We start from the raw sequence: 13,789 nt of genomic DNA, 5'->3' as shown, positions 1-13,789 counted from the left end.
TTAAGGAATGCTGACAGACAATATGCAACTGTGTTCTCATATTGCAGCTCCTCTGCCCTTCCTCTCCTGCCATATTTCTTAATATTGAATCATTTTTGCTTGCTCATTAAAACCAGTTTCTCTCCCTGCTTCTCTCAGGTTGGGGAATAAAAAGCAGGCAGGACGTGGAGGTGATACTCCCTCCCTCCCACCACCACCACCTCTTATTGTAATCCCTCTGCTTTAGAACAAGAGACCAGAGTAATTGAAATCTGTGTTTCAGTATTAGACGAGCCAAGCTAAAGTGTAATGCGCCACATTTGATGTATCTGCAATACAGCAAGGACAATGCAGGGAGATGCTGACGAGTGCAAGATACTGAGCATCTAGCAGAATGAAATTAAAACAACACTCCTGTCTCCTCTCTCTTCCCCCAAATCTGAACTCTATTCTATTATAATTCTCTGAGTGGAGACTGGCTCAAGGTTGCCTAATAATTATGAGCAACACATGTATTTTTATAGCTGGAGAGCAGCTTTAGTGAATGCAGAGGAACATCGATACCAGGAGGAATGAATAAAGGCGGAATCAATAAAACATCTAGTCGACTAAAATTGGAACAGGCGTGCATCCGTCTTGAAAGAAGAACATATCTGCATTTGAGAATATTTCACAGGCAGGCCTCAGACTGCATGTACAGTACATCTGGCAAACATCTAATACTTTAAAGATGAAATGATCTAATCCAAAACCCCTCATCTGCGCTCTCTCCGCTATTGCCCAAAAACCTCAGAGTTTTTAAATAGCAAATGATTCTAAATTGCTTCTCTGTTGCCATGGATACCCCCCCCCCCCTCCCCTCCCCTCCAAAAACCCCCCCTCCCACCCCAATACCAACCCCGTTGTGCAATTACATTAGAGTGCCAAGGCATGGCGAGGTATTAAAAATCTGTAACAGGCAGAAATGAACAGAGATAGTGAAATGTGATGTTTCTGTAACAAGAGATCACGTAGGAAACCAGGAAGATTAAATATGTAGGAGCTGTTAAAAGGCGCTGACCTGTATAATGAAAGAAACAGCATGAAGTGCAAGGCAGGGAGTGGGAGAGAGAGAGAGAGAGAGAGAGAGAGAGAGAGAGAGAGAGAGAGAGAGAGAGAGGAGAGGAGGGGGGGCACGGAGAAAATGGCACAGCACAGAAGCAAAAGGCAGTCTATTTCAAGGTTATTGATGCCATCTTTTTCATGACCTCATTTTTAATTCAGAGCGCTGGGCCCTGACAGCTAATCTCGGGAAACGGTTTAAATAAATATCATTAAAGCTTCCCCGTAGCTGCAGCAGCAGACCTTGGCTTGGACATTTCTGCATTGATTTTCCCCTGCGCGCTAATGAACGGTGCTCAGCGACTAAAAAACAGTAACTTTGAAAATTACAATTAGTCGAGGTTATCTCCTGTTCAATTCCAGCAATGTAACTCCATTACTACCAGTGATTACCACCTGCTCCTGGACAGCATAAATATAGTGATTATGCCCCTGGCTCCATCTTTCACAATAACATCTCCTAGGAAACCATTTCATATGATTTTACCATTAGGGCCGTAAAGGGATAATGTGTATAATTTAAAACGAGAGCTGAATGCTTGTGGATATCCACAGTCTTTAACCCACATAGCACCAAGACAGCCAAAAATATCCACTTAATTTAAAGCAATTATGTCCTGAAATATTGTTTCCTTTCTTCCCACCGGCTTGAGACTTTATATTTCCTGCTCTACTGTACTTTGGCCCGCTGAGACAAATCAGAAGTGATCCTTCTGAGAGGAGAGGAAAACTTAAGTGTTGTTCCAGTTTGTACGCCGTACATTCTTCCCTGTGAATTATATTTCTGTAGCACATTGACTAATGATTAAAGGTGGAAACAAAGACGCCTCTGGGGAACAAACACACACTTCAGCGAGCCCACAAACAGCCTCATTCATCATGCGGAGAGAATGGCCGTGTTTGCTGAGTTAATACAATGAAGCTAATTGCCCTCCAAGCAGCCCAAACACCGAGGCTCAGCTAAAATTATTCCCCTGAATGGAAACTCGCTCAGCTTCAGCTGATCTCTCTCTCCTTCCTCTCTCGCTCTCACACACACACATGCCCCATCACCTCCGCCCCTCCCTCTTACACCTTCTCCCTCTGTCAGCCTGATATTCACTGCAGTGCGTGGATATTATTGCTTTGTATTGATTCAGCATTATTTTCTCTCAGCTGCTTCTCGGTGGCTGGAGAGGGAAAGGCCAGCGCAGCAGCAGTCACACCTCAGCGCTTCCCCTACCCCGCCTGTCTTCCTACGACCCTATTTACACCTTATAAACTGACGTAGCTTTTCACATCTGGCTTCAAAGTCATTTCCTGGCAGAGGCACATCACACTGATTTCACAAAGCAAGCATCAAAGACAAATTCTGACCCTTGCAATAAAACAATATTTGGCCAGCATCGTCTCTGACACCAGGTGCTCAAAGTCCTATCTATTATTAGTATAAATAAGGAACTCCTCCTCCTCCTTTAAAACATTTCCCTGTGTGAGGCAGAAGTAAGAATGCAGCATAAACACAGAAAGCACCCTCAGCTAAACATTCATGTTGTCAACTTGTGTACAAATACAACACACTGAACAATACACTCTCACACCTATGGTTTCACAAATTTCCTGGAAAACCTCTCGGTCGCCGCTGCCTGCCTGTGCTTGCAAATTCGCTTACAGCATGCAATCTTGACACAATATGAAGCTGCCCGGCTCCCTCAAATGGTACTGCTGGCATATTGCTGTATTACTGACAGGTGTGTGTGTGTGTGTGTGTGTGTGTGTATATGTGTGTGTGTGTGTGTGCCTGAGCTGTGCTGATGCATGAACCTGCAGCAGCCGGAGGGATGTGGAGAGGGTCGCCGGCCCGCAGGAATGACCTGCCTCATGAGCGACTGGTTATCTCTTGTTGGGAAGATCGTATTTGGCATTTGTTTAACCTTGGGAAAGTGGGCGTGTGTGCATGTTTGTGTGGGTGTGCGAGAGTGTGTGCAAGCAGCCCTGCATAATACCCTCACAGCTCCCCCAGGATCATATTCATATGCTTGCTTTGGTTTGGTAATACCATCTGAGTGATTATAATGTGGCGGTTCAAAATGCTGCAGTATCTGACTGAATGATTAGATGAATACATTAAACTGGTGTTTTTCATTTATATCTTGCAGCTCCGTGCGCTCGCGATGCATATACAGTGGAGAGGGTAGTTACTGTATATATGTGCATCCATGTAGGTCGCTTAATAATTCAAAACTTTGCAGTCATTTTCAGCTTTTAAATCCTCCTTAGCCTTCTTGTAGAGCAGCTTGGGTGGAGTTTCGCTGCATAATTGGTTCCATAGTGGCACACAACTAATCAATTAATCCTAAAAAAAATCTCATCTCATCATGAATTGATTTAAGTCCATAAGGAATGCAGTTGTTAATCCTATTATAACTGCACACCCTAGCAGTTCAGACTATACTTCCTATATGTGTAAGTGCATTGACTTCCCCCTGAATGAGATCATTTTTTGTCTTGTAGTTTCCCGATGTTATGAATAAAGCATTGTGAAATCATATTTGATGCAGCTGCGAGGGAGTTTACGCACTTCAGGCGATGCAAACCGTTCCATGTGTGCATGCATAATGTGTCATATATAACAGCCCAACATGATAACTCACCTCTCGTAGTGTCTCCGTGTACACGTGGCGGCACTTGTGCTGCTGGGGTTCCCGCCCAATTCATCATATACATGCTTCCACTGTCTGCGCACTGTGATCTGCAGGGATGGATGAAGAGACAAAGTGATAAGACAAAGAGGAGAAGACAGAGGGGAAGACAAAGGACGACAATGAGATTAATGTAGAGTGAGGGAAATTGAAAAAATATGAGAGAATAAAAAAAAAAAACAAAGAGAAAAACATAAGTGGTTGACATCATTTTTGAGGTCTTGGGGAGTAACTGAGTCATGATGTTCCAGTTATTGAATCCTCAACACTCAATTCTCTAACATAATAAGCTCTGTTAACATCATGCAGTCAGTTGTTCCTGCTATAACCCCTTATCCCATAACAGATGACGGGCTACAACACAAAACGCAAAACTCCAAGCTGCCACAGAGCTAACAAAGCCTCGACATGAAACGTGAGATAATCAGCTGCAGATATGAGGGTTTTAAAAAGGATATGAGCCCCAATTATATGAGCTGTATCCTGTTTATGGTCTGGTCTGGCTGTCTGTTAGGATGACATTAAACCAGCTAGCTAATGAAGAAACAGGCATGAGCAACACACTTTGACGACTTAACAATCAAACATTGACTTCACTTTGGAAACACGTCGCACATGAATAGTGAATGAATAAACGGCAGGTGGGGCTGCCAAGTTAAATGCCTCTGCCTCATACGTACTCACTTCTGACTCACTTTGGTTGTGTGTGTGCGTGCGTGCGGTGCACGTGGGTATATATGTGCATTTTACTTCATCTCCAACATGGGGAAAAAATGAGCGATTCGACCAATTTCCTTCTGACCAGCGCAGAGCAGAGGAACATGTGTTTTCCACTCAAAAGGGGGTTTTGAAACAACGGCATCATTTTTGCTAAATGTGGCTCTGAGCAAGACTTTCTTTCTTCTTGGGAAAATGGTGACTGACCTCAAGGGGCAAAAGGAGGGCAGAAAAAGAGAAGAGAGGGAGGAAGGTAGGGAGAGAGGAGGAGATAATAGGGGGAAGGAGAACAGAATGGGAGGAAAGACGGGAGGGACTTTGACGAACGACAAGGAATAAATCGCCACATATGTGAATACTTACCAACTCATATCCTCCGAGTTTCTGAGCAGCTTGAAACATAGTCCAAAGGTTGACTGTGGGAGACAGAAGACAAACAAGGCAGTCAGGAACTGAGCTGAAACACATGACGTCACATCTAGTCATTACACCGGAGAGAGGGAGATAAGTACAGTGCTGGAGGAAGTATTTAGACCCTTTAGTTAAGTAAAAGCAGTAAAAATACTCATTTATGAGTTAAAGTCCCTTCATTTAAGTATTACCAGCAAATGTACTTAAATATCAGAAGTAGACATACTCATTTTCCAGAGTGGCCCCTTTCAGACTGTTATATTAATATATATTACGTACTGATGCATAAACACGTAGGTAGCATTTAAGGGCAGAATGAGGAGGATTTTCCAAATAAACGACGTATAGACTCATCCAAAAAGAAATCTCTCTCCATCATCGCTTATGACCAACTGTTAAGTGTGTGTCAGATTCTGCAGACTCCGTCCTTGGCCTGTATTTCCGAGACTTTCCTCCTCCAAAGTGCGACCACATAGACCAATTGTACAAACAGCAGTCATGACAAATATTTATGTTTATTTTTAGGCGACGACCTCTAGTGGAAGTACTGCTTATGTTGGGACCAAGGGAGGAAGTCAGGCGATGTAGTATAGGAGAAAAGGTGGATGAGTCAAACAAACACAGGACTTTCATCCAGGAGATCGGTGTTCATGTCTCATGTGGAAGGTTTAGTTAAGGTTTAGTTATTTATTAATATAACATAATATGTAATAGATTACCTTAGTAACAAATGTTCTTATTTGAAGCCCAACCATGATATATTTTCTTTTTTTTTTTCAAATGCAAGTATAATAGTTCATAATTATTTATTATGTAGGGAGACGGTAGATGGCAAACCAGATTTAGATTGAGTGGACAAGAGCAGGACGGTAAAATGAAGTGAGGCCTGCAGAAATATTTCACGGATGGAATATACAACCCAATGCTTCATAGGTGAAAACACAGACAATCTGGACATTACTAAAGAAATTACATAAAATAATGTGCGTGAAATCATTTAATCTAATATATGTCTTGTCTTACTCTCCTGCCATTTCGTAGGACTGTTTGTTTTGCGTGCTAACCAGGAGCTGGTCTCCATCTGCCGTCTACCTGATTCCATGTGAACGCAACATTAGTCAAGGAGGAAGTATGATAGCACTAAATGCAAACAGCTTATATTTATTGATAAGCTGAGATATAAGGCTCTTTTTTTGGATATATTTTCTAAACCTAACCAAGTAGTTTTTATGCAACTGTGACCATTTCACATTAATCACACATTTAAAATTGCAGCTGTTGGTCATATATCCCAGCTGCCACCTGATGCCAATATGATGTCAGAAAGACGATGGACTCTTATGTCTGACAGATGATAAATTTTGGTTGGAATAAAATCGGGTTGAGGATAGTTTAAATGTCTAATGACTTTTTCATTTCATGATGTTTGGACGTTAACATTGCGACATTTTGTAGACATTTGGTTTTGTTCTTTATACCTTACGGCTAAATGTCGTTATTCTACATTAAAATGATGTTGGTATGAGATGTTTGAAAGACGTTGGGTTTTGGTTACTTCACAACACAACTTAAAACCAACAAAATATTAATGTTATCTGACATTTGTCTTCTACACTGAATTAGTGTTAGCATTAGATGCTGCACTGACATTGAATTTTGGTCACCTAACTTCACAACCTAAATTCAACCAAATATCAATATCTACTGACTTCGGTGGCCAGCTGGGATTCAAGCTATTCTGTTGTCGACTGGTAGCTGTGATTATTTAGGAAACGCTCCCGTGGGTCTTAATTGAGGGTATAACATGCGACCGATGACAGTGGTTCCCAACTGGTCCAGCAACGGGTTCCAGATTTCTTCTTAGTCATTAGTTCAAGGTCCACACAGTTTAATATATTCAGCATTATACTTTCGTTTGGCCATGTCATTGAGTTAGTTTGCTCTTTCTGTCAAATATCTGTCCTTTAATCACAACAGGAAATGGCACTTCAAAATGAAAGCTCTGTGCCAGGAAATTTGCTTTACTTCAAAATAAAGTGTGTCTGACAGTTACTTGCGGTCCATTCAGAATGGATCCGTGACCCAACAGTTGGGAACCACTGATCCATGAGGTCATACTAGTTCAAGGGCTTTTTGGTGTTTTCTTATTTTGCTGTGTCTGGCATTTCTGGGTGTCAACTTTTGGGCAGTGGTGTGTAGCCCCCAGCCAAAAACAGCACACAAGGTGTGAGGGCGGGACTTAATAACAACCTAGCAACCAGGTGGCAGATCATAAGCACGCGTCTAAGAGGAGCTGTTGAGCCAGGGAGGAGGGACCAACTCTGAATGTTGCATTTACAAACCGCAATTTATTCTGCCTTTAAAAGTTGTAGTTGATCATGGTGGAAATAATTTAACATTGTCTGCGTACTGTTTTGTAGTTGATCTGCAACAATGCATCATATTTCATAAGCTGATGATGTATTTGTAGTCTACAAAGTAAGTAGCTGTGAAATTAGATTAAATTCACCTTCATTATCAGCGCACACATTAAGTATCAGTTCAACGAAATCCACTTCAGCATCAAACCTCACAGTGCAAATTGCAGTGAAGTGCATAGAGACATTTACAAAGACACACTGGTGAACAAAATGAACAATAAACCAAGAGGACTGTGACTGTGATGTGCTCAAAATAAACAAAAACACTGGGAACATCTCACAGGAGTGTAGTAATTACATATTCCTGGACTGACAAAATGAACACAGCTTTTTATCATTTTCACACAAAGCAACGCTGCACTTCAGCTGAAAGGATGCAAATGAATATTGAGTACTTGTACAATCACCGCTATGTGATAAAATACAGCATATGCTTCATCCTGACAAAGAGATTTGTTAACCCTCAGCCACAGCCTGCAGGTATGAATGAAAACCATTACGAGCATCAAACGCTTGGCAATATGCTCAAACTTCTGTTTGAACTAATGCAAATTCATTTGCATTGATTTCCCCATGCAAATGCCCCGTGACAGGCCATATCGAAATACAAGTCTTGTGTAACATTTTCCTAAAAATAGCCGTGTAAGCTTTCAGAAAGACTTCAAATGGCTGTCTGTCTTTGAAAGAAAATGCTTCCCACAAACAAAGAACCACAAGTTCATTGGGGGACTTTTTGTGCCAATGACATTTGTATTTGCTTTCTGTAACATCATTGTTTAACATTTTTATATGAAGGCCTATAAATAAGAAAAGGAGGCCTCGCCTGGGGAGAAATCCATCAAAATTCAATCTGTGCGTACACAAAGCCTTGCATTTGTCAAAATGACATTTTCCTATCTCCGCATTTGACAGCATTGATTTTTTCCTTCCCTCCTCTCTGCTACCGTTGTCAATGCACGGGTGGAATAACAAAGGGAGCTGGGTAGGTTTTTCTGTTTGAACTGAGCACTCCGGCGTATTGTGCTTTCTGACTGTAGAAACAGAAAGATGGTCTATTTAACTAGCTTGTTATGCATCGACTGTAATTACCACAATAGCACACGGGACTGGGAGGGAACAGAACAGATAAAGGAAATGAGAGAACATGCCTTTTCTTAGATGTCTTGTCATTAGCAATTTCTTTTCTTAATTCCCCTCTATTTGGCAGGGGCAATTATCACTGAGATAAGGATGACAAAACAGGAACACAATGCAGCCTCAATGACACACCGATGGCATGGCAATTAGACAACAAGGCTGAAAGAGGGAGACAAATTGGAACTGATGTTCACAATCACATGCTGATGCCTGAGCACTGAGGCACACATGCGTCTGGGACACACACACACACACACACACACAGTTACCAGTTAATCTTGCAGATCAAGGGCATTCACAATACACAATCTAACCACAACTACTTCTGTCTTATTCCTCCTCAGTCCGCTCTATCTCTCATTTCTTTCAACGCCTCTAACTGCTGCCACACAACTTCAATGGCAGCAGCTGTAGAGCAAAGTCAATATTAACCAAGTGATAAAAAATAGAAGGACAGCAGCTCGCATGAATAAACTGCAGCACAAAACTGTTTTCCCCTCCAACTGTACTGCTCCTCAAATATAACAGCCAACTATTTTCTGTCATTTCCTGTGATTCAGTGTGAATTCAGCCTCTGTGAATGGGTTTATTCAAGTAATTTACAGCCCCATTTTCCTTTTTCTTAAAAAAAAAATAAAAGGGAATGAAGCCATCTTGAGGCATTTATGTACAGGAAGCATTGTTACATGTATTACATCTGAAATGATTAGTCGACTGACAGTAAAATAATCGGTAAGTACTTTTAAATCAATTTCAGTGATTTCAGTAAATACCAACATAATTGTGCTGAATATTTTTGGGCTTTTAACTGATGGTTGGACAAACATGACATTTGATGATGTCACCTTGGACCTCAGAAAGTTGTAATGTGCATTTATTGGACGAAATGAACAAGTGAAAGAGAAACAAACAGCAGATTAAACCCTGAAGACGATATGTGTCAGCTGCAGCTAAGCAGCAAAGTGCCAAAAACTGCAGTTCCTCAAATGGCCACTTGAGGCTGGCTCCAATGGCGAGTCAATACACACAGACCCCCATGTTAAAATGCACAAACGGCTTTGGTCTATTAATCTGATTTCCACATTCATGACAGGCCTAACTCAGCTCCTCAGGATGTCATGATCCCAACAGTTAATGTAAACTCAGCCAATCCCCATGAATTCTGCGTGACCTCGCAATTTTGTCTTATTGCTGCAACTTCACCTCAAATTTGAGTTCTTAAAATGAGTAAAATATAATTTCCACGTAGAGCTGCTGGCAGCCTATTGATTCACTCAGCCCCGCTTTTTGTCTCTGTTCATCATCAGCATGTGAGCTCCACGTCTGGGACAAAGTCACACACAGTGACGGGGCTAACTGTTAGCATCACACAGCTAACATGACCTAATGGTTTTTAACAGGTTTATCGACAGAGTAGAGCCCTTTCAGAGGTGGTGTAAGATAGCTGGGATTGGGAATAGCTTTGTGTTGATGTTAGCCACTGTTGCTGCATTAGCACGTGCTAAGTGGGCATTGAAAGCAGGAGGAGAGCAGCTAACGGAGGTGGTCCTTTAGCGTTGCTTCGAACAGCAGTAACAGCTGATCATTGGCAGTCAGCCCCCACCCAACCGCCCTAATTCTAATCGCCTTAATCCTGCCCCTAATTTTGCGAGACACACTAAATGCTCATAATGATTGGCTCCAAATCCCAGACACCATCGCAACTATTTTTGCAATTTTAACTTGCCCCCTTAATTTTATTGCAAAAAATGTCTTTCAGAAAATGTCATGACATTTCAGGCCACAACAACCCCCAAAATCCAGCGAAGCCCGCAAAATTGATGAGGGACTGATGACGTGATGTGAATTTTTATGTAGGTTTACTCACCCTTTTACATTTTATCAAGGCTTACATTTACATATAATTAAGGGCACTTTGAGTGACAGGCTGTCTGTGAGGCGTCACCACAGTTTGTGCGTCAGATCCACCCCTCAGTCGTCCACAGCTCCACCCTCTCATCCAAACGCGGTCACTTCTGGCTACAAAAATGCCAAACTTGAGCTTTAAAACGAGGGTCCACAAACCAATAGGTGAACTCACGGTCGCTACATCCATTATTTTCACACAGCTCATGGTTGCAGCTCTAAATGTTGATAATAAAGCAGTTGTTTATGTCCGTTCTCAAGCTCAGAATCCTCTGGATCCAGCCTCTCAGCTTTACATATTTGCTCCTTTTTTCTTTTTTATTATAGTACACTGACTGTCTTGTGATTATCACAGGTGCAGAGTCTCAGATCAGCACCTTTGCTCCAAGATATTTTATGCATACAAACCCTGGAGTGAAATATAAATTTGGCATGAGAGTGAAGCAGACAAACAAGTGGGAACTGTGTTAAACCAGCAAAATTAATATTACTGGGTTTAGAATTTGTTATGAGCCATTCGAGGTATAAAGGCAGATTGACTGAATTTGGGCGGTTTATCTCTCTCTGCTGGGCTGTAAGGAGTCTTGAAAAATCAGGTGAAACTCAGCAGCCAGGAGATGAAGAGGAATATACATAAATAGTCCATGTTGTGATTCAGATAGGGTTTTTTTTTTTTTTGGAGGTGAATCAAATGGATATTTAAGTGGCGCAGCCAACAAAGCAATGGGTACGTCTGGTAAATCATTCAACCATCTGTTGCTGTGTTAAACTCCAGAGAACTTCATAAAAAGATTATTACTCAAACACAACTAAAATAACATAATTTCAATTTCCATTACAGGAAAGCGAGCTCTTTGATCTTTTAATGCATTTGTAGCAAGTTTAAAGGGAAGAATATGAAAACGCGCCTGATTACATCTGAGGGTTTGTTGTATTAATTATGATGTGTTTTCCTTTTTTTCCCTCCTCTTTACATGTGCTGATGTGTGCTCGCTGCCAAGGACGAAGTTTAAACAGCATGATTTCACCATTTAATGAGGGCCTTGCTTATGATGTGTCTGGTTTTGAGATTCAAAGCATGTACTGTATGTAAAACAGTTGGCGCGGTGGACCTCGACTTTATTCTGAGCTCAAACCGAGAAATGCCAACTAAAAGTAAAGCATGTCGGGTATGTAATTCTCTCTACGTCTTCCTCGCTCCCTCTCTCTATATCTCCCTCAACCACAATGACCTATTTAAGCAACAACATGTCGGCAGTCAAGATGACAGGATTGTCAAAATACCGCGGTGAGGTTAGCAGGGCCGAGGCGACCACAGCTTACCTTCATGTAATAGTTTAGAGTAATGAGTTTTACAGTGCTATAAACTGTCACCGTTAAATCCAGTGGACATCTCTCTCCCTCTCATGCCTCTCGTTAATTTGCCGATGTTGTCGTCCTGATCTGAGTGGCTACATCTTTCTCGGCTCGTTTGACATGAATGCAAATGTGATTTCTTTCCTCGAATAAAGGCTGAGAAACACGCACATTTGAAAAACCACAGTTTGAGGTGAGAGTTCCCATGTGTCTTGCATCGAGATGAAACACATAAAACAAAACTCAGTGAGAACAGTTTCAAGAGACCAGAGTGCACCCTTTACGATGTTTACGTGCATGCTTCTCCTCTCTGTCCCGTGCACACCAGGTGCAAGCTAAGCATCCGACCTATATTGGAAAATCTTTCATCTTGGGCAGACGTGTCGCGCATACATGTGATGTTCTTTTAACATTGTTAGAGGACGTTCTTGGCCTTCACAGGAAACCCCTTTGACAACTGTGAGAAGATATTCTCTCCTCTTATAGAAGCCAGCCAAAATGGGCTCTGACAAGAAGCCTCCAGAGTCTTTTACTAACCGCTAGATGTTATTTTTCTCAACACAGACAATTATTCCTTTAGTTTATTATTACCACAGACTGAATGTGTTTTTTTACTGCAGTGTAATTTAGAGATTTTGGGCGTATTGCCTGCAGCACTTGGCAGCCATTTTCACTTCTTCCCCTAAAGCTGTAATATTGTGGATAGGTAAAACACAGTGTGCCCTTGAACTGGGTGAAAAGCAGCTACTGGTTTCTCTTCTGATCACAACAGGGGGCATAACATAGTTAGAGATGTTGGGGTTTTCCCGTGCTTATCTAACTATCGTCTATGACTTACAGAGCGCGGTTTCACTCTGTTATCTTACTGTAATATGAAATTTACATTTCTGTTTCTCTTCTCAAGGCACAAGAGTTCAAATAATGTGGGTTTTTTTTCCTCTTTGCATGGAAATTTTCAACGTTTTTGGTGCGTTTACACGTGTTTCTAAAGGTGTCTTTTACTCTGACACCAGTGTCAGCCTGTTAACTTTCCCTCACCTGCCCCACTTTTTATTAATCCAAAGACAAGAAATGTTTTTTTTTTTATCTTCCAGTGAACCTGTATCTTCCACCAGTTACTGTCTGGATTGAGCAAGTAAATATTTGGGCATCTATGTGGACTAGTGTTCCATTTATCAATACAAAATAAGAAAATATGAAAATATGAAATTGTTTCGATACTCATTTTCTCATGCTTTCTCATTCTCGCTTATTGTTAATGTCATTCTGCTGTTCTCTGCTACTTCTTATTTAGAAAGGAAAAGTTGTCGCTGTCACGTTATAGCTAGTTATAGAAACAGTAATTTTATGCTCTCAATTTTAGTTGGTGTCAAAAACAGAACAGAATATCAGTGTTTTTATTGGTATTGTATCAAAGTTAGGAATTCAAGTATCGTGTCAACACTAATGTGGACACTGCGTCATCCTGGCTTTCATTTGTAGCAAGGTACAACAACATATTTACTGTCTGAGGTAACTAAGGTCATTTGAAGCCAACAAACAGATCCTGCTGTTGTCTCGTGTTAATGCAGTATGGAGTCATGCACGCTACAGTTGTCTCTCTGTTCAGTTCAAAGCCAGACTGACTTGACTGCTACGTATCTGCTCCAAGACTGTGGGTCAAATGCTTGAGTCAAGTTTTCAAGCTGCGCAGACTAAAAGAATGTTGTTGTTACATCATCGCTCTCAAGCGTTATTTGAAGAATGTCAGTTTTTACCATCATGCAGAAGATTTCGAGTCCCGAACAGTTCTTCAGTCTGTCAGCCTATTAAATCAGAGTTTGTTTTTTAAGTAGAGGTAGGCGATATATTGATTAAACTCTCGCTTTGAATATAAATTATCACATCATATTTTTTTAAGCCTCCAACATGACTCACTTTGGCATTTTGGTTCTCTCGCCCTGTCCTTTCACAGACACAAAAAGAAAAAAAAACTGACAAACATGATATGTCACACACTCCCCTGCCCATCCAGATCACTATATCCACAGCGAGGCATGGATTTTTGTATCTGCAGGGCTCCGGACTACGAGCATTTAGTCG

General features: G+C 41.3%; 1 protein-coding gene across 1 annotated transcript in view; it reads right to left on the bottom strand.

Annotated features, from left to right (window-relative positions):
* arid5b (AT-rich interaction domain 5B) overlaps nucleotides 1-13,789 on the bottom strand; it is a 104,552-nt gene that overhangs the window by 8,798 nt on the left and 81,965 nt on the right. Inside the window, exons 7-8 of the mRNA XM_033613151.2 lie at nucleotides 4,842-4,894; nucleotides 3,714-3,811 (exon numbers count right to left, since the gene is read on the bottom strand). Of these exons, the coding sequence (XP_033469042.1) occupies nucleotides 3,714-3,811; nucleotides 4,842-4,894 (151 nt within the window). The remainder of the gene's footprint in view (nucleotides 1-3,713; nucleotides 3,812-4,841; nucleotides 4,895-13,789) is intronic.

Source organism: Epinephelus lanceolatus, chromosome 17 (assembly GCF_041903045.1).
Source record: "Epinephelus lanceolatus isolate andai-2023 chromosome 17, ASM4190304v1, whole genome shotgun sequence".
NCBI lineage: Eukaryota > Metazoa > Chordata > Actinopteri > Perciformes > Serranidae > Epinephelus > Epinephelus lanceolatus.
The sequence above is the reverse complement of the archived record's forward strand: the minus strand, read 5'-3'. Positions and strand labels throughout refer to the sequence as shown.